At 39.2% G+C, this 26,361-nt stretch overlaps 1 protein-coding gene across 3 annotated transcripts; it reads right to left on the bottom strand.

Moving 5' to 3' along the window:
• Nucleotides 1–632: 632 nt before the first annotated feature.
• Nucleotides 633–25,349, bottom strand: grin1b (glutamate receptor, ionotropic, N-methyl D-aspartate 1b; the record flags this gene model as incomplete). Of its 3 annotated transcripts, XM_079813689.1 has the most annotated exons (21): nt 24,637–25,349; nt 21,233–21,367; nt 20,638–20,814; nt 18,387–18,449; nt 17,550–17,647; nt 16,531–16,652; nt 15,592–15,766; nt 14,920–15,064; nt 14,065–14,151; nt 13,845–13,980; nt 13,634–13,761; nt 13,290–13,454; nt 12,550–12,668; nt 12,015–12,127; nt 11,732–11,880; nt 10,947–11,104; nt 9,830–9,991; nt 9,550–9,659; nt 9,025–9,170; nt 3,250–3,360; nt 633–698 (listed from the first exon to the last, which is right to left on the bottom strand). In XM_079813689.1, exons 1-21 carry the CDS (start codon nt 24,883–24,885, stop codon nt 633–635), a joined length of 2,814 nt encoding a protein of 937 aa, XP_079669815.1. In that variant the 5' UTR covers nt 24,886–25,349. The 3 variants fall into 3 exon arrangements, with proteins under 3 accessions (XP_079669815.1, XP_079669816.1, XP_079669817.1); XM_079813690.1 differs by lacking the exon at nt 3,250–3,360; XM_079813691.1 differs by lacking the exons at nt 3,250–3,360; nt 18,387–18,449.
• Between the last annotated feature and the right edge of the window lie 1,012 nt (nt 25,350–26,361).

The following is a 26,361-nucleotide window of genomic DNA, read 5'->3' as shown; positions in this document are numbered from 1 at the left end:
CCGCATTTTCTACAACGACCCACTTTTTCAAATCTAAACAAGTCAAAGATATGTTCTGTGTTTGCTCTTTTCGAATGGGAAAACATCAAAACACTACCAAAGTGTTGAGATAAGCTACATATATGTTAGGTGGAGGTAGAAAGATGTATATTACATATGTACTGTATGAAACATAATTATGTCTGTATCATAAAAGTGAAAAACTAATTCGGTATTATTTTCTCTTGTTAAGACTGAACGATGACCTACTGTGGAGAAACACAAGTCTGAATGGCCTATATTTACATAATTCACAAAAACTCTTTATACGTGTGCAAAAAAATTGTAAAAAGTGAAGCACTTTGTGTATCTGTGAGTGTGTTGGTCTGCTGTGAACTGTGTGGCAGTGTGGATTTGCTCCAGTGTGGTTGAATTTGGCACAGTGTGTCCATAAGAGTTTCATACCCAGTGTGCATATGCTGAGACAGGGTGGGTTTTGCTCAAATGACGGTGCTGAAGGTGTTGTCTCAAGCTGTCTGATTCAGAGCCCACCGCCTCCTGCTTTTCCAGTCTCTCACTCTCTCTCTCTCTCTCTCTCTCTCTCTCTCGCTTTCTTTCTTTATGCCTGTCAAATTCTCTTTCTCTCTCCACTTTCACACCACTGTGCTCACAGAGGGGTCTGACAGGTTGAGCTGGCCGGTAATGTCCGTGGGATATGGCTATAGATGAGGAGGAAACAGAAAAAGGAAAAGTGAGAACAAATATATGTGCATAAATATATATAACTGTACCTCCCGGTATTTAATTCACGTTTGTTATGAGGGAGGCGATCACTCCACCCACTGCAGGCCGTGTTTATCTGTCATCCAGAATAATTTAGCTGTGTTTTAAAAACAGACAGGCCTCCTTGGACTGTGGCTTAAGGTAAATAGAGTGAACGAGGTCACGGATTCATTACTGTACAATTGCTTTCTTTAAGGATCATTGCTCACGCTTACAGTGCGAAATGAATATGCTTCCTTAAACGGGTACCGTATATCAACACACGGAAATGTCGGCACAAGAAACCTGTAATGGCACAAACGAGAGCACTCTGTCTCCTGGCCTACGGCTAATAATTTACATGACCTAGAAGTATTGTCGCCATAGTAACTGTCCTAATGAAATATGACAGCTGGACTGGATATGCAGCACAAGGTGCATTTTGTTCCAGTCCGCCACAGGTTTCACCTTCAGTATCTCTCAATTTCTGAATGATTCTATAGGATTGTTATACTGAAAGGTTTATTTTGATACTCTCCATATACGAAAATATTATTTGTGGAAATGGCTAGCATTTAATTAAAGGAATACTTCACCCATAGGTCTTCATTTACTCAGCCTTGTCATTGTCCCAAACCAATTTTCTTTCTTCTGTGAACCACAAAAGAAGATATTTTGAATAATGTCTGTTTGTGTGTGAGTGTGTGTGTGTGTGTGTGTGTGTGTGTGTGGACCCCAAGTTTTCTTCAAAATATCAACGATTGTATAGACCTCCATAGCAGTGGCATCTTTGATTTTTCAGCCTCGCTTTAAGACCTGTCATGGCGCTGCCTGTCAAGGTCTATTCCGCAGAATAAAGAAAATCATACATATTTGGAATGATGATGATGTAAGTAAATGATGACAGGATTTTCATTTTTGGGTGAACTGTCCCTTTAAGTCATGCCAACATGACAAGGATATAGTTTTGGCTAGAAGGCTTTAGTGGGTGTCATGATACCATCACTCATAACAACGTTGTTTATGGTGTTCCGAGTCAATAACCACAGCGCCCCCTGTCTACAAACAGGGGGAAAGCATAAGATAGCTCTATTCTACAACCAGAAGGTTCATGCTGGTAGAGGAAGAGAGAGGCAGTGTGGCATGTGGTGTGGACACCGACATTCAAAACGCCATTCAAATCCATTTATAAAAAACACTGATAGAAAAGAAAAGGATGATTAGGACTGCGATGGGTAAACATCAGTTCAAAAAGACATTTTGTCACCATTTAGCTTGTAGACTTTGTCTCTTTAAATCTGCTCCTATTCTACCTTCATCTTTGAAAAATATTTTATAATATCATATCAGGTTTTTAAGAATGCATTTTATGAGCACCCTCACCTCTATACATGATTTAAAACATCTTACTGAAATGTGAGCTACATGGATTTGGTTTCTTCGTAAACTGTCGACCAAATGAGTTGCCGATCAGAATCATTTTGCAAGTTGAGGGTGAATGCAACAAAGCCCCAGTTCAATCATTGCCATACCCAGAAAATGTCTAGTGAGTCTAAACCAATTAAAGTAATGCAATGAAATAGTCTGTTTGTGTTTGCACATTTGTTTGTATTGAATCCTCAGAGCCGGTAGCTGTTTAGTTTGAGAGCTACGTCTTATTAAACCTGTGGGACCAAAGAAGCACAGTGAGGAGGCGTTTGTGTGAACGAAACCGTTTGGGAATCTAGCTCTGAGTGTTCAATACATTGTAAACTTAGACACAAAACCCATCTGAGCAGCATTTCCTGAAAATGAAAGGTTTTTTTATTCATAGAACTGCAAAGAAAACATTGGATGGTTAAAAATAAACGCAGAGATCTTGGTAGTGCAGGCCTGTCGGGGGGAACAGCCTAGTTTATTTTAGCGTCGCTCGTCTTTGGCTGTTAATGGCGATACCGTGCATGGCGGGAGGCATACAGGGTGACTTTGTGAGAGCAACCACATAAAATGGGACAATAAAAGGAAAATGAGGTACATGGAAATAACCATTACAGGACCGAGCAATGAGAGGAAAGACACTCGAGTACACATAAAGAAAGGAGAAAAGAAAAGAGAGTGTAAAGTCACATCAAGGTTAGGCGCGGGAGAAAGACCAGCATAGGTGCTAAGGGGGAGAAGCTACCTCGCCCCCTCCTGCAAGGTCAAACCCACAAGCCCCCCCCAAAAAAATGTGCTCCTCTGTTCCCTCTCCACACTTTCCCTGGCAGCTAGATCCCTGATTGGGTTTTCCCAACAGATGTCTGGATGGAGTATAGATGGCTGACTGACAGACATGTGGCCATGACTGTAACTCCATGTGTGAGGGTGAAGATAGTCTGAGATGAAACGTTTGTTTTGGAGAGGAGAGATGACAGGAGAAAGGAAGAGAGCGAAAGAAACAGGGCAGGCCAAGGAGGAGAAGGAAGAAAAAGAGGAAAAGAGCGAGAAGATAGAAGTACAGGCAGGGCGTCATTTTCTTAATCTTCTTACCGTGTCTTTGGACGACCTACGTCTCTTGATGTTGGAGGCCAGGTTGGTACTGATGGACCTAAAAGAGGCTTTCTTTTTGGGGTCGGGCTCTGCTCTACCACTTTTCCTATCCTAAAATAAATATACAGTATATGTAGAACAATTATTTGTGCTCTCTGGAAGAGCGTGTTTGGTTTCCAACCATCACCACCCACCTCGACTACGAAAGCTACTGAATGGCACTACCCTGCTAATTTTAGTGCTAATCACAATTAACATGGTGTCTCCTGTCCACTCTCCATTCTGGCTGTGAGTCAGAACGGTGCATTCGCGCACCCACAGCGTTCTACAAGGAAAGAGGACACTGGCATAGACTGGATGAGAATGTGTACAGAAAGTCTTACTTCAAATCTTTTACAATCCTGACACTCTAGAGAGGGGAGGAGGAAGAGGACTTCTGTGGATTGTGTGATCATCCACAGTTCTGCAACTTCATAAATGGAAAGCCAAAGCATTAGCAAAGGAAAAAGCAAAAGAAACACAATCGGATGGGGGGGAAAACAGGCTCCATTTTGAAAGGGAGAAGATGTTCTTGTGTTTTCAGGGAAAATTAACAACTCATCAACAAACGATCAAAACTTAACACAGTCCCTTGGCATTATACCCCAGTGAGGGTATAATGGGCATATGAAGGAAGGAGGGAAGGGGTGTGCAGGCTCATAAGAGGAGACAAGAGCGTCTGGAAGGGGGGTGGTGAATTCAACCAGAAGACATGCAATAGATGGAACCAAAAAGGGAATGCAAAATGAATGACATGACAGTTGACCTTGGCTGGCACCGTCACTCCCTCATTTACTAGAACATTTGGACCGACTTAAAATGTGACCATCTGCAATTGCACTTTACTTTACAGCAATACAATGTATGAATAATTGTACCACAAACAGGTTTGTGAACCAGTTTACATCTATATTGTTTAAAACAAATCTGCCAGGTTCTTAAAAATGTTTTCATGTTGGTTTCACGTGGTTTTGAACAACTTATACACCATTTTCAAGAAAAGAAACAGAACCAGAAATACATTGTTTAAAGGCACAATATGTAAGATTTTTTGATTAAAATATCCAAAAACCACAAACAATTTTATATATTTTGCTGTGTACTTGCAATATCCCAAATGTTTCCAACAATGTTTAAATCAAGAGAAATCGTTTATTTTAACCAGTGTATAAAGGCCCTTTCACACTGGACGCGTAACCAAAAAGCGAAGCGGAAAAACAAATATTTAGTGTGCGAATAGTTCGCGTCAAAACCATTCACATCAGCCGCGACGCGAGTTTGCGACGTCTGTGATGTTTCAGAACTCCAACATTCCAAAACATTTGTGGCGACAGCTTCATCCAGTGAAGACGAGCTTTTCATTTTATTTAAAAGACCGAAAAGAAGGTATTGGGTGCACCCAGTCTTAAAGAACAGAGAGTCTGAAGGGGAGTATGCTAATCTTGTACAGGAGCTAAAACTTTATCATGGCCGGTTCCGCACTAACTTTCAAATGTCCGTGGGATAATTTGAGGAGCTCATCCAGCAGTGCATCGGACGAGACAAACACACACTTCAGGAACCAATCGATCCGGAGCAGCTGTGTTTCCAATTGAGTCACAATGTAAACATTTAAGTGCCACAGTCGTACTGACGGAAACACATTCACTTTCCATAGTTGCGGACACAATTAGGTTAGAAAAAAATCAACGAGTTTTAACTCAAAAGGTTATGTTATCGTTGTCTATAGCCTACAGTGGGCAAACGCAGCTGTAATCTCATGAGAAATGTGATACCTGGCAAAGGTTAATGTTGATTGAATAGCTAATGACATCAACTGGACATTTCGGGACCTTTGATTCCTTGTATGTGATTAGTTTAAGCCTTTTCTGTCGCTGCGAGTGTAAAAAAAAAAAGACAAAAAATCGACTTTGAAACGGAAAAAAATAACAGCTGATCAAAAATTCAAATACTTTAAAAATTAAAAATTACTTGCGCGTCAAAATTGCATCCAATGTGAAAGGACCTTAACGGTCACCTGAAAAATGTCATATCCGGCCAACCCTTGATTTCTGTAGAAACCATGGAAACACCAAAGACGCTTTAATATGCGTTTTATTGGATAGGTGAGTAACGCGTTTAGTCTTATTGTTTGAATCTATAGCTTTCTTGATTCACCACAACATTTAACATGTTTGTACCATGCCTCAGTGACAACGCTATTTTGTCAAGTGGTTAACATAGCATAATCAGAAAGAGCTTTATTTGTGGTAACAATAATACAGCATTTTCACCACCATACGATATAGTTTAAATTGCATTCCATTTAGCAACATGCAATATGATATTCTAATATCGAGCTTACTGCCATGTGCAAAAAGTGTCTCATACCAGCCACGGAGTGAATGCACATATATGCATTAAAGACATAATAAAAACAGCAATGTGTTCCGGGCTCTCAGCTCTGCCCTGCTTCGTACCACAGTAACGTTAATAAAACTTTATTACATTAGCTCACCCATGAACATGATTTCTGCCTGAGTCCCGTCGGATTGCTTTCTGTCGGCAGTGTAGGTGAAGATGATAACTTCCACGATTCCACGCTCATTCATAGCATGATAAAGCGACCTCTATCGATGAAACTTACATACTGTGCCTTTAAATGTATTTTTTTAAGGGAGTCACACAACATGACATTGAACTAACCTGAACCTGAACTAACTTGCCTTGTCATTAAAATAATTGTCATCAAATTATCTAATATTTAAGAGAGTATTTGATCGTGAAACACAGTCATGATGATCTGCAGAGTTCCTCTCTAAATGACTTTTATCCCAATGTCAACAAAATGCTTCTGTAAAGTAAAGCACATTAAACATTTTTTTTTTCATTCTTTTGGCATTTGAGAATCATTAGTCACTGTCTGGCTCTCTCAAACAACATTGCAAAAGAAACAAGACACAAAAAATGCCCACAATAAGATTTTCATCTGTTTTTACATAATGCATTCTGGTTTCTCTAGAAAGGGTGACCGTACAAGCTCCTTTAACCGTCAGTGATTTCATCCATTGCATTTCAAAGCCCTGTGATGAGACAGTGCCTCTCTGGAGTGGGCAGCTAGCCCACATCACACGGGCTCCTGATCTGCTCCTGGCTCGCTCTGGTTTGAAATGCAAATGCATCCAGGGCAGATCTGCCTGTTCATGCATTCAGGAAGCAGTTTTGTGTACAGCTTTTGCATACGTTGCATGTGCACCTGGAATAAGCGTGCCGGTTTTAGTGTGGAATAATTGATTTTAGCTTTCAGGAAAGAATTATTCATCTGCGCACTCGCCATTAGCGCTGGTTAAACATCCATATTTGCCCATTCTGATGGGGATTACAAGGAGGCTCATTTGCAATTAAATTATATAAGCATTATTTTTCTTGCATTAGATAAACAGTGGGAGGAAAATCATCAAAAAGACCTTGTCCGTGGTCAAATATATATTTTATTTTTTTTATTATTATGAGCCTTCAACAATGCTTGACCTCTGACTGGACGTAGGTGGCACATGTGGGCGTATTAACTGTGCAACATTGTCTTGTGACTTAAGTAGGCGGTAAAGCCCGAAGGTTAAAACACTTAACTCCGTATAGCATTACTCTCTGATGTATGAAGTCAATCAGATTGCTGTCGGTTTTGATAGCGCACTGACACTTGATCCATTAGCTAGATTTAGTGTTTTGCCTTGTGGTGAAATATGTGCCTGCTAATAATGAGTCTAAAGTAACAAGGCCACGCTCAATGACTTGCATCCCATTATGAAAAGTAATCTCGCTTCAACAACGCACTAACTTTCACAGCAGTTCAGAGTTATGGTCATGTGTTGTGCAAGCCAGCAAGGTCTCAAGTCTCAATTGGGCTGACCTTGTTACTTTTGCCAACATCCGGGCATCATGTTGGCCTGTGACCCATTGTGTATGGATACAGCTGGAGGCCAGCAGCAGACAAACACTGATCTGTATAGGCCGTGAGGACGCTTTGATCCCTGCTGGAGCCCAGCAGGGACATTCAGCCGGCCTGATCAGCATGCATCTTCCTCACTCTACAGCAGCATCACAGGCTCCTTTAATGTGTGTGTGTGTATTTGTCAAGCTGCTCAATAAAAGCAATGCCACTGGCTGTAGTGAGGCTGTAGGAGCTGCTTTATCACGCTGAGCGTTTCGATTGGTTGGTAAGAAATGGGTCTTTGCATGGATCTGCTGAAAACTACACTAATCATTATTATAAAGGAATTATTTTGGACACCTGTGTGCTGTGTATATATATATATATATATATATATATATATATATATATATATATATATATATATATATATATATATATATATATATTTAATATATAATAATATATATATATATATTTATTTTAAAAAAAAGTTATTTATTCCTATATATATATATACAGTGGCATGAAAAAGTATGTGAACTGCTTGCAGAATCTGAAAATGGGAATAATTTTAACTAAATAAGAGGGATCATACAAAATGCATGTTATTTTTTATTTAGTACGGTCCTGAATAAGATATTTTACATAACAAATGTTTACATATAGTCCACAAGACAAAAAAAAATAGCTGAATTTATTCAAATAACCCTGATAAAAAGTTTATGAACCATTGATTCTCAGTGCTGTGTGTCGTTCCCTGGATGATCCACGGCTGTTTTTTTGTTTTGTGATGGTTGTTCACGAGTCCCTTGTTTGTCCTGAGCAGTTAAAGTGCCCAATGTTCTTCAGAAAAACCCTCCAGGTCCTGCACATTCTTCAGTTTTCCAGTCTCTTTTTCAAATTTGAACCCTCTCCAGCAATGACTGTATGATTTTAAGATCCATCTTTTCACACTGAGGACAATTGAGGGACTCAAACACAACTATTAAAAAAGGTTCAAACATGCTCAGGACAAACAAGGGACTTGTGAACAACCATCACAAAACAAAAAAACAGCCGTGGATCATCCAGGGAACGACACTCAGCACTGAGAATCGATGGTTCATAAACTTTTTATCAGGGTTATTTTAATAAATTCAGCTATTTTTTTTGTCTTGTGGACTATATGTAAACATTTTTTATGTAAAATATCTTATTCAGGACAGTACTAAATAAAAAATAACATGCATTTTGTATGATCCCTCTTATTTAGTTAAAATTATTCCCATTTTCACAGATTCTGCAAGCGGTTCACATACTTTTTAATGCCACTGTATATATATTCAAATAGAAAACAGTTATTTTAAATTCTAGTTTTGATCAAATAAATGCTGCCTTGGTGAGCTTCTTGAAAAAAATCTTATCGACCTCAAACTTCTGAACATCCAAACAGTATAAATGGGTCTTTACACAAGAATAGCTTATAGTTGGCTTTACATTTACATTGTAAGTTCACACCTTTATACTCCCTTGTAAAAAAATTATTAATTAAAAGAGTTTAGCGTGCATTAATATATTGACAAACGCTTTAGTTCACTGTAACATTTGCTGCTCAGTTTGACTGCTTTATTTGGCTGTTCTTTTTGAGTCTTTTGGTGATGTGTTAATTTCTGCCTCATCATGACCTTTAAGTCGCATCATGAACGGATGACAGACCTGCGACTTGAAGAAATCTATGAGACTTCTTCATTCTGTGGCAGAAACCATGGGTTATCTGCAGATTGGCCTATGTTTTGGCTCTAAAAACTTCCAGCATGAGTTTGGGGGTCGAGAGGCGGCTGTACCTGTAGGTTCTTCCTCCAGACATTAACTGCTGCAAAGGCCAGCTGCATTTGCTTCCTGCGCGCATCCTTGTGCCGTTTGTATGCAATCTCAATGAAGATGAGGAAGATCCCGGCAACGATGCCACCAGCAACCAACATAAACACGCCTGTGTGATAAAAAATGTATTTGATTATTTCCAGTCAGTCTTCAAATGTGATAGAGAGGGCAATAGACAGAGACTATAAATAAAGGCTGTTCATACCGACAGGGATTTGCATTAATTTTCAATGAGATTCTGTTTTACTTTTTGACGACATGAGCTTCAGTGACCGTTGGTGATATGACTAAGTTGGTTTTAATTTAATGCAAATAAGCAAAGACATGATGTGGCAACTACCAATATTATAGCTCATACAGCTGGATACCACGGTCGAATAGAAATACCTACTAGCCACCAACGGTCCAACGATCTTAGGGATTTGATCACTGTCAGTGCTAAAAAACATTTAAAAAGCTAAAGAGATCCTGTGAGAGGTGGATCATACCTGCCATATTCTCAAAAGTGAGTGTGGCTGGTGCATTGCTTCTGGAGTCACACTCCTGATAACGGACCCAGGTTTTATCCAAGTCCTCCATGAAGCCATTCTCATGGGAACTATTAATTCAGAGATCCAATACATCAGTCAAACAATCCGTTATTCCAGAAATAGAAACAGTTGACAGATTGCGGTAAGCCTAGGGATTAGCTGAAAGGAACGGGAGGGGGGGGGGGACAAACAAAAATATATCGGCATACTGTGGATGATTAGTCTTGACTAAGATTACCTGAGGATGGCCAGTGAGACATTTTGCTTCCATGGGCTGTCTTTGCGCATGCCAATGCCGAATCCAGAGCGGAAGAACAGCTCGCCTGTGGTGACCAGGTCACATTTCTGCGAGGCCTCAAACTCCAACACGGCTGAATCCCATATAAATGCGTGGAGTTTGCTATGGGAAGAAGAACATTTTAATGAAAATATGATAAGTCTTGGATTTTTGCAATTGAAAATTCTTTATCTTTACAATACCATTGAAAGATTTTTAAAATAATTTTGAAAGAAGTCTGTGATGCTCACCAAGGCTGCATCTAAATTGATCAAAAATACAGTAAATATACAGTAAACAATATAGTGAAATATTATTACAATTTCAAATATCTCTATTCTTATCTCTCTATATTTGAATATATTTTAAAATGCAATTTATTCCTGTGATGGCAAAGCTGAATTCTCAGCATAATTACTCCAGTCTTCAGTGTCACATGATCCTTCAGAAATCGTTCTAATATGTTCATCATAATTACCCATGTTGAAAACTGGGTAATTATGGAAACATTTTCTCAGGATTCTTTGGTAAACAGAAAGTTCAAAAGAAATTAGATCCAAGATTTTTATAGTCTTAGACTTCTGAACCCCACTGTATTTAATAATTAATTTGCACCTCTACTACTTTTTACACAAACAGCTTGAAGAACTTGCATCTTCCAAATGGAGATAAGTGGATCTAATTCCTGGAGATTATAGAACTCCAGATGTTAAAAATTTGTAAGGAAAATGTATTAAACACTGGCTGTCTGCCATCTCTTCCCGTCTTAGCCTTGTACTGAAGGTCTTTCTTTAAAATACAACTCACTACCCTGCTTTGTATTCAGCAACAATGCTGCACTGAATCACACAAACAGAAGTTTAGCCTCTCTCTGCTCTTCACACACTCACTGAGGAGAGAGGAATATGTGTCATCCTTTATACTGAATGGTAATTTATCTCTCTGCTGCCCACTTCCTGGCATTGATATCTATGCCCGGCCCCTTAAAACAACAGCTTCCAAATCTAATAAACCTGTTCTGGCACAACAAAAAATAAAAATGTTTTAATTTAGGGGAAACTCTTGATTGTTGACTGACTTGTCTCGCACAGCCTGGATGGCTTCAGCGGCGCTCTCATAGTTGTGCTTTTCCATGTGGCGGTACATGGTGCTTAGCTCAACTTGGCGCCGGAAGTAAATGTCCACAGAGCTCTGCTTCACTGTGGCGTAGATGAACTTGTCTGATGGGTTTCGCAGCTGGAATACAAGGTGGGACGGTCTGGATTAACTGTTATAAATGGGAGCTACGCAAGATCATTTAAGCGACCGTTTATTCAAAACATGCTGAATAATTAAAATAAGCTGGTGTTTGGTGTCTGCAAATCAAAAAAAATGTTACTTTTGATTTCATTAAATATTTCTGAGAAGAAAATAGCTGTGGGAATACAGGACAAACCAAGGTAAGTATGACCTAAAAAGTGTTCAGTGAAGTCATGCTGCTGTGCATCTAAAACTGTAAGTACAAAACTGTACATTTATTGGTAAATATCTCATATTAGAAAATACCATTCAGAATATATTTATACCCAGTTGATTTTTATATATTATTTATTACTATTTATTTTACTTCATTCAAATGTTGACATTCAGTCCTTTGCTAATTTTCAGCCCACATGAGTGACCAAATCAACATAGGTTGTTATGATGAAACAAGGCACATAAAAATAACCTTTGCTAACAAATGACCCATAATTATGTGTCCTTGGCGAGCTTAATTACATGTGGTGTTTTTATGGCGTGTGAAATCTCTGTGCACGATAATTTAGAGTCTTATTTGATGTTCTGTTGTACAACATGCAAAGCTGCTTCACAGATAGTGCTCACCCTAGGGTCGTTGATGCCGGTAATGCGCTCCTCAGGCCGATCCAGCACTAGGAAGGCTGCCAAATTAGCAGTATAAGATGCAACTATAATCATAGCAAAACCAGCCCACACCATACCTAAAATCCTTGCTGAAAAACTCCTAGGGGCACCTGTGAATGTAAGCGGGGAGGTGAGCAGTAGAGAAAATTACGCTTACTGCAAAATCAATCAAACACAGAGTCAGCAATATTTCCACCTCATGGGGCGATAGACCAAATAATAATCTCTCGTTGCTGATGTCTACCTTCTCCAATGCCGGAGTTCAGAAGTACACCCCAGGAGAACCACATAGCAGAGGATAAAGTGAGGGCATCTTCTTCTTCTTCTTCACTATTTACTTTAAACCTTCCAAACGGGCTGCAGGGCAAAGCGCATATCAGTCAGAGACAGATGCTTTTAGACTGCATCCAGAAAACGTTGTTAATATTCAGCCAAACTTCTGAGATCTTCTGCAAACTTTCTTAATATCAATACATTCTCACAACTGTGTGTTCAGTCATTTCTACATCTAAGGATGAGTTTTAAAGGGATAGCTCAATGAAAAATGAAAAACCTTTGTTGTTGCAAACCTGATAAAAAAATTTTCTTCTGCAGAACACAAAAGAAGATGCTTCAAGGAACGCTGGGATCCAAACAACATTGACTTTCATTGTATGAAAAAAAAAACTGAGACATTTTTTAAAATATCATCTATTGTGTTCCACAGAAGAATGAATGACATACAAGATTGGATAAACTATCCCTTTAAGTTGTCATGTATGTAACATGTCTTCCTTTACCTGAAACGGTCTAATAGGTAGAGCATCACCGCCACAACATGGACCGATAGACCCACCAGTAACCACAGAGTGCTCTGAAAAGGCTGCATGAACGAGTCCAATGTACTGCGTGGTATTTCCTGCAAAACAACACAGCCTTATCCAATCCAACAAACACCACCCATATTGCCAGCATGCATCGCCATATGGTGTATCAAATGGAGTCTACATCTACGCTGGTTAGAGGTGTATTAATAGATTTCGCTGTACTCACTGAACAGTCAATTGATTTATCACATAATTTTCTCAGCACAGAGATAAGGCCACTTCAGGGAATTCAATTAAATCAAGAAACTGTAATACTATTTCCGTCCCAGAAAATCATGTTCTCAGAGGATTTTTCTAAACGTTAATTACATTTCAGATACTTTATTTGAAACTTAGTGGCCATGAAACTGACCCCAGATATGTATCTTTTATTTTCTCATTGGTCACTGGAAATAATGCAGTTTTAAAGGGATAGTTCACCCAAAAATGAAATCCTGTATCAATTTCATCTTGCTCTAAAGCTGTATGACTTTTTTTCTTCAGTGGAACAGAAAATTAAGATATTTTAAATCATTGTTTTTGCCCATACATTGAAAGTCAGTGGGGTCCAGAACAACATTGGTCGCCATTGACAATTTTTATTTTGGGTGAGCTGTCACTGTAACACAAACCTGTACATTAAAATGATGATCTGTAGGTCATCTGAGACTCACCTTTTTGACAAGTATTGTGAGCCCCTGATACTTGAACGGTTTCGAGAACTCTATGTACTGGGCTCGTTCATTGTTGATAGTAAGTGGAGCCACGATCATGTCTGCCAAGCCACTCAGGAGCTCTCCCATCATGCCATTCCACTCCTTCTTGTTGCTGTTATTCACCTGGTATTAGGGAGATAACGTTGAGCAATTTGTAATGCCTAAATGTGCTTTACTTAATACATCTTTCAGCAGATTCTTAATGGCATCTGAAGAAAGGCTTGGAAATGCACAGACAAGCCTAGTTGCATGACCTTTGCTACAGGCAGGTGAAGAATCAATAAAGTTATCCTATTACTCACACGCTCCTGAGTGCCAAATTTGCCATCAGCCACTAGATGCACTTCATAGGTAAAGTTCATTGTCATTGCAAGTTTGATCAAAAGATCAATGCAGAATCCATAGCAGCACTGAGGCACTATGGGGCGACCTGTAGAGTTACACAAGCCAGTCAGATCTGGATAAAGCACAACTTTTGTCCAAAAATATTGTATATAATGTAATACATAATACCAGGAATGGTCTCATTGGGGCCAGTGCAGATCACTTTTTTGATCAGGACTCCATTTACAGTGTACTCTTCCTTACATGTTCCATCTTTTAATGTTGGTTTCACATAGACAAAGGGCTCTTGATGAATGGTGACAATCTACCAAAGATACAAGAGGACTGAATGTTAATGCAAGGGGTTTTAAGAAAAAAAAGATGCATCAAAACCCCTTCAATGAAGTACCTTTAATCTTGTTGACATCTGATAGCCTTTCGGCTTTTCAGTTTCTCCTCCTGGCCAAATAATCTTCCTCTGAGAGTTCATTACGACCTAGAACAAAATATTTTCCGGTCATTCACCTTCATTAATTTCCATTACTATGCATTCATTCACTTTGGGATATTGTAAAAGCAATTAAAATGTTCTATAACTGAACAATGTAGGCTTACTTATAAAAGTTTAATTCAGTGTAATTGTTTCATTAAACACACACTGAAAGTATACTTTAAACTAATTTGTCTGTCTAATTTCACAGCGTTTTAAATAATGTAAATTACTTTTAAAAACATTAATCTTGGTTAATGTTTAATTTCTACACACTGATACCTAGTTAACATATTGGTTTGTATAAGTGAATTCATTCCTACTTCAAGTTAAAGATGAATTAGAGTATATTTATGAATCAACATTTATCTGCTGTAAATTGTATAAAGGATCGTTCATAAATGCTGTAAAAAATAGTTGGTCATTGTCAAGTAGTGCTCACTACAGAGCCAAATGACGTCCAGCTCCACCTCTGTTGATCTAATGGGTGGATGGATATGGCTATGGGTAGGGTTATGATGTGGTTGGACATTCTAGCTCCACACATTACGCCCAGATTACATTCAGAGAGGGGGAGAGGGACGCCACGCTCCAACCATCGGTTCTGCAGTGAGCAGCATCTCTTCATTGTTGGTTCAAGAAACCTAATGCTGTGACGTTACTGTAAAGTGTTACAATAAAACTACAGCGTGCTACTGTCCAAACCGTTAAAATAGCAAATGTTTGCACCAAGCAGAAGGACAGCTCATTAAAAAGACTGAGCCAATTTCATACTTGCGAGCCATTGTAGACGCCCACTTGCACCAGCCGGGTTTTCTGGTAGTTCAGAATGCTGTAGTGGGCGAACCTCCTGTCTCCGTCATCATTAAACTCCACGCGGCCTGTCAGGCCATCTGGGTACTTGGATGACATCAGCACTCTAGTACACCAGATGGTTTTTTTTAGAAAAGGCACAAAATGCTCATTCAAACACAAAGGAAGACATTGACGATGACTGGAAGTAATGGAAGTTTACCAGGAATTCAGAGATGGGAGATGCAGGTATGTCTGAGGAAAAGATTTAGGGAGTGTCATGTGGAGGGGGGGGGGGGGGGAGACGGATGGCACGTAATGTGCAGGCACAGACATAGGAGAACAGAAATGACACCTGTAAGGGTCTCAAATTGGGTCTCAAATGCAAATTAGTGCCACCAGATTTCACAAGGCCAATGTAATCAACAACTTAACAGGCTTGATGTGTCCGTGCACTCTATTATTACTCCTTTTGAGGAGTGAAGGCATGGTTTTAGAAGCCAAATGCTTGTGATTTCAATGTTTGTGGTGTGAAAGCTTCCACTCTTGTCAGTGCCAGACCAGTGGTAATGTATGACAATGCATGACAGCAAATGGATGGTTGGTTGGTTGGAAAGCTAGCAAATGCTAGCCAGCGCTCATCCCTGGCCTCACCGTTTGAAGAGTGGGCCAGTCTTCCAGATGTTTGTATTGCCAACACAGCCTCGAGGAGGCTCTGTGATATTCTCCTTCTCAAAGAGCTCCTGAATGGATTGGGCCACCACAGCCACGGCATCGTAGATGTGCGCAGACTCGTTCTTGCCATTGATAAGCTGAAGGCCGAGCAAGCCTGCCCAGTTGACAACATTACATGGTGTTGGCCAATGCCTCACAACACGACTCTCACTTCAAGAGCACGTCAAGGCATACTCATAATAAAGTTAAAAATGTACACATTGCCAGAGAGAGAAACAAACGTGCATTGCATATGAGCGACGCATTGTCTCAAGACAGACAGAAGGACCGTGAAAGTCATGGGGGGGTTAGGACAGGGTCAGCACTGAGCAGAATGATGTGAAGTTGAACACGGATGTGTGTATAAAGAAGCCGGGAACAAAGAAATGCGGTTGTCGCTTACCATCGTATCCGCACCTTAACGTGGAGGTAGCAAAGCACCACTTATAAATAAACTCATGACAGCCAAACCTTAAAAATGTGTGCACATTCAAACCAATATGGATTACCACAACTCTCTATTGGATCATTTGTAGTCTACTGAAAGAAAGGACAAACACTCAAAAATGAAACAAATTAAACATTAGACATAAAGCACAGTACAATGAGTAAAGAATCACTGTGTTTAAAACCTTTAAACATGCAGATGTTTAAACGTTTAAACACGCAAGTACAGCACAGACACTGATTTCGTCGGTGGGGATTGCAAATTGTAATCGTATATAAAAAGCTTAAAAGGCAAACATGTTCAGTTTGTTAAACAGCCTAAGAGAGAGAGAGAGAGAGAGAGAGAGAGAGAGAGAGAGAGAGAGAGAGAGAGAGAGAGAGAGAGAGAGAGAGCGCAAGAGAATGAAAACGGAGAGGATGAAAAGTACATACCATCTGGGGCTTCACTCAGTGCTTTACCAGACATCTCCCTTTCTCCAACCAGCCACACGTAACCAGAGCCTGTCATATTGAGCTGGCGTGCCGCTTTATAAATGGCTGCGGCTTCGTCTTCACTGCGATTGGACATAGATTGGTTATAATGGATTGGACTAAACACCTACAATTTTTATGTTATGAGCAAGCCACATGGAATCTGTGAGTGCAGAACACCGAAATTAGAGCAATCACTATTCAGAAAGTTTTTGACCATGCTTTTATTCACCAATGAGTAAAATGAAAATGTGTAAAACACATTTTGCCATGTTTAAATCCATTATGCAGAACGCCTCAAATTCTCCCTCAAGTCAGTCTGCATATTCTGTGTGGGCCCGAATATGAGTGACTCATGAAGGGCAGACAAACGGTTTGACATTCTGAGGCAATCTCTTGTCAACAAATTAGATGTTGGCTCATTTAACTAGAAACCGCCTTGTTTGAAGTGTTTGTACTGAGGCTGGACATAATTTAAGCTTCACTTGCTATTTATTTTTTCATATTTTATTGTATGAAATTGTTAGCTTTTCAAATATACACAGTGAAATGAGAATGCCTTTGAACTTTGAGATAGCAAACAAGAATAAATTGGAATACATTTAAATTCTAATTATTACTAATTATTTTATTACTTATATCATATTATATTATATGTTATTATATTACTTGTGGACCAGGGTAGAAGAACACTTTATTTTACAGAATGCATTTCTTTTCAGAATGCAGTACATTTCTCATCCCCTCATTCCAATTCAAAATCCAATAGAACTTCCTGCGAGATGTGGCCATTCAATTCAAATTTCAACTGAATCGAAAAGAAGCCATTCAGTACTGAAAAATTCACCCTGATACACAAACATCTATTCAGAATTCTCAAACCAAAGCTTCGCCATATTTGCCTGCACCACATGAGTTTCATGGCTGGCCACATGTATTGTTCAGTAACATTAGCGATTAGCATTCAGAGATTAACTCACCTTGCAGACAGGATGATAACTCTGGCCTCTAGCTCTTTGGCTTCCTGGAGCAGAGCCGTCAGATTTGTGTCTTGGCTGAACAGGAGCACTTTCTCTGCCTGGGATTAGGACACAACATTAGTCAAGTAGTCGACTCATTCCCACCATGAACCATGCTCTTTGAGCGCTTGCGTTTTTTTCTCTCCTTTTTTTTTCTTTTTTTGGGGGAGGGGGAGGAGGGGGTTTAAAATATGAAGTAAAAAAGTTTCTGAGATAAACTGCTTAAATGAAAAAAAAGAAGAAAAAAAACTTAAGTAAGCTTGGAGCAAAAAAAAAATGTTCTGCATTTTCACATGCAAACTCAAGGGAATCAAGATTCCAAGGAAAAACGTGCATGTTAGAGGAAGAGGGAGAAGAAGATTGATGCAACCGGAAAGCAAAAAACAGGTGAAGGCAGGTGGTGGTGGTGGCTTCTTCCCCAACCAAAAACAAAAAACCAACAAAAAAGGAAGAAATGCTGCAGAAAGGTGGGAGTAACATCTGGATAGTGCCTGTCCCACACGGCCAGATCTCCACGCACTGTGTCAAAAGAATATACTTGCAATCTTGCTGGCTTCAATACATGCATTCCTTTACACAAAAATTAAAAAGTGACAGGTGGGGGAGCGAGTTTTTGTATACGCTTTAACAGAAACAATAACCCATTCTCGATTCAAATCATAAAAAGAATCCAAACAAATAAATAGACGTGCTGGCAGGATAAGGATCTCTGGAATCGGTTTGTTGATAGTTTGACTGCTTTCTAGTGGCTACTTTCAGATAACTTTTGGGCGGCGTGCATTGACCATGCAAATATACCTTGGGTCCTCGCTTGTTGTCAAAGGACAGTTGGTCGAGGTTTTCATAGTTCCTGTTTTTACTCTGATGAATAATGTGCACAGAGAAAATATGCAGACACAGAATATTATAAACAGTTATATATGGTGCGCAGTAAAGCATTCCAACAAATCTCCACTTTTCTGCTTCAAATTGGGAAACTCTAATCCTGGGGCTTGCAAAAACCTCAACAAACCTTATCCATCCTCGCAAATGGTCTGAACATGTTCACTCTTATTTCGATGAGTTCACCTGCTTTAATTCTTTTTCATAATATTTCATATTAATTGAAACTTTTCACCTGAATTTAATTAAAACACCTGCCCTGAGTGTGATCCTTGCTTAACCACAATTAATAAGAAATGCCAATGTTTTCTGAACTCTATTTCGTTGTAATGCATTGCTGTTTTGTAAATTGTGCAGCACATTCAAGCACAACCTAATCCAGTTCATGCCATCCATCAATTTAAATTTCTTTGTCAATCTACCGTAAAAGAACATCAGCTACAGCTCATGAAGCACAGCAAGTTGCTGCCACAAGGCGTGTCTGTCCAGACACATGCCCCAAAATAAAATATTTTAAGCTCTCTATCAAAATAATGCACATTCTTCAGAGATATGACTCTCTTGTCTGTCAAGCATTTGTTGCTTATAGAGAGCAGAAGTACAATTAAAGAGTACAATTCTGATAGATTAAATGGATGGACATGGATTATTTGAGATCATTTTTATGCATTTAATACATATTTGTATTTTTTTGTGCAGTCAGAATATGCATCAGGTCTCAGAAGCTGATCATATTTTCAGACAATTTTGGGGTATTGTTTGTTATTATATATACAGTCAAACCAAAAACACCAGATATATATTTTTTTACTAGTGGGTGCAGGACACTATAGTTCATTTATGTAAGTGAGGATAGCAAAATAAAGTAAACTGTGACATATTACACCCAAAAATTCTTCATACAGGGTACTACCAGTAAAATTTATAAAAATTTGGGACCAAAATTATTCAGACACTTTAACCTGACCATGTTTTGCTTAAGTGATTTTTTTCTTTAATTGCTAATGTGACCTTTTACATCACAGACTGAACAAAATTAAGCATTGCTTAGGTTGACCTAAATTGGTATCATCTAATTGTGTACTTAAATCTAACAGCTGAGCTGATTGGTTGATTGTAATCCATTACATACCTTTCTATCAAAGTTATCTGACAATATCAAGATGAATTTGTTCTGACAGTTAAACTCTTGAGTTCTTGTCATATTTTATTGCCATTTTCTAAACTATAGCGAATAAACTGTGATAATGTGAGAAAATGTTGAAGGTGTCTGAATACATTTTGGTTTGACTGTGTGTATATATATATGTATATGCGAAAAAAACTACTGTAAGAAAAACAGCCATCCAACACTGTGGACAATGTGCAGGCAAAGCTTTGCTGTAATAAATAACACAACAGAAAGACTTTCATGAACAGTCTGAGCATGTGCATATAAAAACAGCTGGGCTTGGGGCTGCCATTACTGAACATGACATTGCAACGACATTGCGGGTGTCCTAAAAATACGGTGCCATGCTAATGGATTCCGATCCAGACGAAATGTCTCTTTATACTGAATTACAAATCTCTTTTTTTTTTTCATTCTAGACAATGCATATGTATAATTTTACATTATACACATACATATGTGTACAGATGCAAACGTTAAAGAGGTTTATTACAGTGTGTAACTACCCTTACCTTCAAATTTATTGTGAAATACTTTCCTATATAATATGAAATATTTAACAGTGCAAAACTGCACACAAAGAAAATGTAATAAATCAGTCAGTCTGTTGCTGGGAAGAAATTCCCAACAAACTCAAAGCAACCAAATCCCCTGCCTGATTTTTTTGGTTGGTTTTTTGCACAGCCCCAGGCTAAGTCCCTCATTTTGCTCCTGTTGTGGATAGACAAATAGGAGAATCTGACTATGGTAAAAAAGCAATGTGAGATGAGTAGAAAAGTACAAAGTTTTGCAGATAAACCACTTAAGACGCTGCTGATGCCTCTGGCATAAATAATGTTAGCCAATGGAAAGAAATGTGTTTACACAACAGAAAAAAGGAAACATTTAACATATATAGAGGACCTTTGAGATATTGATTACAGGAACACACGCTGACTTACAGACGCACACTCATTTAAATGCTGGTCCATGTGAGTCGACAGCCACGCATCTCACCTTCGTCTCCCTCTCCTCCAGCAGGGTTTCCAGTCTTTTCTGTGCCGCTCTGCCCTCATGGTCATCGCTCACAATCAGGATGATGTGATTCCACTGGAACTCACGCATCATGTCAAACCACACTTGGGCTTGGTGGGAATAGGGCGGCACCGTGCGCAGGAAGGAGAGGTGGATGCTCTAAATGGACGGTTGGGGGGAAAGAACTGGTGAATCTCAAAGGGCCAAGGCAATTTCAGTTCTTTAGGACTTAATCAATTTAACTGTAATTCATTTAGAGATGGATCCCAACATCCCTTCTTAGCATGCCAAGATGCCATAAGGCAAAGAGTATGAATCTAAAAGAGTCAATCAATCGCAACGCTATGCACATTTATCACATTATTCTGCCCTGATGCAGGAATAGAAAACCATCATGCAATTTTTTTTTTATCCAGAAAAGGTTTTCACATGTAAAAACTTTTTTTTTTTTAAAGTTGACTGAAGAAAAGGATAGATGACACCTGCAGTAAAACGCAGGTCGAATTTGAATCTGTCTGAAATATATGTCTATTAAGGTGCAGTCAAAAGCCAGCATCTGGTGTTCTCCCACACTCACTTTATCGGAGTAGATGGACATGCGGGTGGTGAGGCCCACAACAGGGATACGGTAAAAGCCAGCCGTGTAGGACACCGGAGTGGGAGTCAGATGGTCGTTGGATTGGGGTGGGTGGCTCACCAAGATGGCATACACCTGGGGACATAAGGATCATAGTGAGGAGAGAAATCTGAGAAAGCTTTGTCACTTGTTCTGATTTTGTCACAAAAACCTCATACTTAAAAAAGCCCCTTAAATTTTGTTACCTATACAAACCGGCTACTTGACCTAATAAAATCCACTGTACTAGAAATATATTGATAACCAATATGGGATTTAATAAAGACCACTGGGCTAACAAACATGACAATAAAAGTGTCATAAACATTAACTAAATAACATTCAATGTCAACTTTTAATCATATTATTACGTGACTTACAACTAGACTGTGATTGGCCAATCGTCGCGGCATGCCGCATTATGTCGAAGTTCGCTTGACTTGATAAAATCATAGAGATTCCCACTGTTCTCCTATTATAACTTTATACTGTCATCCAATGATTGCTTGTAAGTTAATTTGTTGTAATGTTGTCTATATCTGCAATAAAATAAAATAAAAATAAATAAAAAATCATAATGCGTTCATTCATAACTTCCTGCAGCCGAAGAAAATCTAGATGCGCAGATTTGGGATGAATGGTATTCCCTCATTGCTTCATGTGAAGTGATATAGGTAGGTATATGTAGCCTACCCTTATTCAGATCGCTGTGTCGTCGGACTGAACATAAATGTTTCTTCTATGTGGAATCTCACTTAATTGGGAGTGAAGTAAAGTCCACATAACAGGCCACGCGTTGTTTATGGACGCTGTATTCCGCTCATCCGGGTTACTGAAACTGGCGCGACTTATGCTGCCTTCACGTGCTATCGGAATTATCGTAAATACGAGTTTCCTAGGTAAAAATTGCACATGAACGCCCTCTGATGTCGTGTTTACCACTGGGAAGTTCGGAAATAATTTTGAGACCCCAATTCCCGAGATGGGCGTGTCATAAGCTTTAAACATGGTGGCGGGGAGAACTGGACTGCTGTGGCAGGTCCAAAACAGCTTGGTCGTCTTGTCTTGACATTAACGTAGTACATATTTACATGTGAGTAATCATATGAAGTGTATTGTATGTTTGGTACACAGCGAAAATAGCCTGCATTTGACTGAAATTACAGAATCAGCAGAAAGCGGACTATGTGGAATGTTTATGGTTGTCGGTGCATGGAGACTACAAATGATGATGGTTTTAATAAGACTTTCCCAATAAATAGGCAAGAATAACCTGGTGTCCACCATGATTCCTGTTCACTCCGACAACAAAGCACTTGAATGCAACAAGCTCGTAATCACGACTTCTAAAGTGGGAATTAGGACATTTCCGATAGCACGTGAAGGCAGCATTATAGGCCTATGCTGCCCCCACGTGCTATCAGAATCGTCGTAAATACTAGTTATAAAATAGGACATGAACACCCTCTCAAGTCTTTATTTAAGTGCAGCGAGCTTGTAATAATCACGACTTCAGAAGTGGGAAGTAGGACATTTCCGATAGCACGTGAAGGACGTTCTTAAGCATCTGGCGCCATTTTTCAGTTTCCATGATAGTTTGTAAACGAATATGATTGTCGAGAGTGTTCGTAGGGCGATAGTTTTGTACATTCTTTGAACTCCCCCCCCCCCCCCCCTAAAATAATATACAAAATAATTTAAAGTCAAATAAATATATCTCACGTAATGTATTATTATTTATAAAGTCAAAATGGCCCCCGATCCTGTTGGATGTTTTATTTGTGCAACATGCTCTTAAAATTCGCGACAGCGCTTGACCTTGGAGAATAGAAAGTTACAGTAACTAAATATGGCTGAAAATTAATATCCGTGAACGAATAGCCTGATTTTGAAGATTTGTTTGTGTAATTCTTTTTAACAGAAACAACGCCTAGCCAGCTGAAAAACAAACAAAAAATGTAAATATATTAAAATTTAAAATGAAAGATGCTTTAAGTCTGTTTTTTATTATCACTTAGGCCTAAGTAATGTGGGTAACTGATTGTTATAAGCAAAAATTAGGCTATAACAAATATCTAAATTAAAAATATAACTAGTGTATAATAACCTACATGAATGGAACGGAATGGTTTGCCCTTGCCAGACGAGCCAGTTAACAGTAAAATGCAAAGGTGTTGTTGATCTAGCAGCAGTTTGATGGTTGTCATGAACGCACGCTTGAGTCTGCGCGCGTGCGAGCGTATGTTAGGGCGGGTGTGATTTGGATGGTAATCCGTGTTACAGCGTTGAAGTCTATAATCTCTGCCTCCATGCTGTGTAATATTCTGCTAGAGTTTTCCTCTCAGAACAAAGCAGCTGTTATCTATGAGTCTGGCGCCATATTGGCCTCGTTTTTTATTAAAATAGAGGCGGAGGGCCAGCGGGGATGCCATGGCGCCTCGTATAGAGGGGTCAGTCATGTTACCTTAAACGCTTTACTTATGCTTGGATTTGTATTTATATGACGCCACATTACTCACAGGTTGTTACATATCCTATATATTTAGCATTATTTCAGGCTCAGTTCATATAATATAACCTCTGAGCAGTCTCAACACGGCAGTGAGGCTGCAGAATTGGTAAGGTCAAAATGGACCCCCGGATCCTGTTGAATGTTTTCATTTGTGCAACATGTTCTTACGATTCGCGACAGCGCTTGACCTTGGAGAATACAAAGTTACAATTACTAAATCAGGCTGAAAACGACTGTCCGTGAATGAAGGCATTCCGAAGAACATAACAACGCCTAGTAGCCTATATAGCTGAAAAACTAACAACAACAACAAAAACAAAATTAAAATATATATACAAAAAATTAAAGGTGAAAGGTGCTTTAAGTCTGATATAGCCTACATAGCCTACAGTAGTAAATTCACAGGATAGTGTAATTTTCTCTGCAAATACCAGCGAATCTGTTAAAACATTCTGAGCTTGCTTGACTTATTCGTACTTCAAAATAAGCAGAGAGTCATTAGATATGGTGCAGGAATTTTTGAAGTTGAAAATAAAAACGAAAAAGATTATTGTACGTTTTACAAGAAAATACGTTGTCAGATTTTCTACTTGAAAATGTCACATTTAATTCAACATGCTGCTGTTTCTATACAGGCTAATTGTTTGTGAAATCTACTAGCAGTTAAGTGAAATAAAATATATTATCATTATTTAGATTAGTTTCTAAACCGTTTTTTTATCCAAAAAGGGAGAGCATTAACTATATGACATCGTAGCTACTTTAAAATATTTGATCAACAAATGTAGCCTATTATACGTTTTCCAATGCATTTTTCTGAGTATCCTAATGGTTTGCGAGTGATAGGCTATACCTGGTTAGAGATGAGGTCCTCACATACGGAGAGTGCCATCTGGATGGCGTTTGGCTTATGGGTGACTGAAATAGCGTTCATCTTGAACTTATCTTTGCCGTATATATTGTTGGCTTGAGTGACAGCGTCTTTGAACACTTGTTCATATCTCTTCTGGCTCAGGACAGCCCCGATGTTCACAGTCTTTGGTTCGCATCCGCCTCTCGCACAGGAGCACGAGATGAGGAAGGCGAACAGAACCAGACGCATTTTGCCCTGGATGGCAGAGGAGTCCAGCTGAGTGCCCCGTGGAGGATGCGTGTCGATGTCCGTTGATTAGACAGATCCGCTCTCACTGCGTCCTCGATCTCCAGCAGCACTGGAATGCGATCGCCTCAGTCTAGTCCGCTGAGGAATGGGCTTCACTCATTGAGTCCGCTCATGAAACCCGTTCATATTCAAGAAACCCATGTCAACACGCCTTTGTAGAAAATGATGCTCGCTCCTGTTGATAGTCGCCTCACATATGCGCACACACACACACACACACACACACACACACACACACTCTCTCTCTCTCGGGAAAAGGTGGAGAAATCAGTTTGGCAGTAATGTTGTAGTCATCTGCGTTCACTTCCCCACTCTTGCCGTGACTAAATCGTAAGTCAAGGTTTTGTCAAGGGTGACCTGATGCTCTGTGAGAGACGCTGTCCTTGGTGCTGAGAACTGTGCTCGAGCACCGATGCGCGCGCACTCTCAGATTACGCCTGATATCACAGAGCTGTCACGGTCGAATAGACTTCAAAAACGTTTGCGTTAATGCGAGGAAAATCTCAGGTCATCACAGTACCGTGTGATTGAACTGATTGGACAACGTCGATGTGTAAGTCACACAAGATCACTAAGATGTAGCCAACGTAGCCTATTCGTTGTGTGAATTTTTTGATAAAAAGGGATAAATTAATTCATAAAAGATTATCGGTTTTTTTTTTCATATTATGTAGCCTATCGGTTTTGTTCACATGTTGTCCAGAATTGTCTCACACGGAGGCAACCGATAGCCTATTTAAACCACTGACAAACTAGTTTATTATAGAATCCAATCATTTGTGCTTTCAAATTAATCTGTTGATGACATAGATGTGTAGGCTATATATCGTTAGTTTCCTTTAAAATGACACATTACAAGTTAATGTGGGCTTGCCCTGCTTTGCAAAAAAATCTATTTATGGCAACCTGATACATCCGTGCCATTCTTATAGGGATTTATTATGATTATCGTTTACATGCCGAACTGTCGATAAACTTGTTTTCCAATCATTTAAAACAGAGAGGGATGCACAATTTTCTCTTAAAAAAAATAATCAATGTGAGCTTGTCTCCATCTATCACCCGTAGATAGCTCCAGAACAGGCGCGTCCATGTGCAATGGAGAAATTCAACGAGACCCCCGTTACCAAGGAAACAAGCATCTCCGGCTTGAGGTGCGTGTTGTTTTTTTCAGACACAGTAGCTAACTTGCAATTATAAAAACTGCGTTTTATAAAATAAATATATATGAAGGCTTCTACTAGGCAAAATGAATAAAAATCAGATATGTAGGCTATTATAGTGTCACACAGTAAAGAAATGCTTCATTTTGATGTTGCATTTAGATTACCTCATTACTAGTGCCTGTCTGAGAGGACATCACTCATTATCACAGTTATAAAAACTGCAACTTAAGTCAGACACGAATGGAATTTT

This window comes from Gobio gobio (genome assembly GCF_949357685.1).
Source record: "Gobio gobio genome assembly, chromosome: 4".
NCBI lineage: Eukaryota > Metazoa > Chordata > Actinopteri > Cypriniformes > Gobionidae > Gobio > Gobio gobio.
Note: the sequence above shows the minus strand (reverse complement) of the source record. Positions and strands in the feature narration are given on the sequence as shown.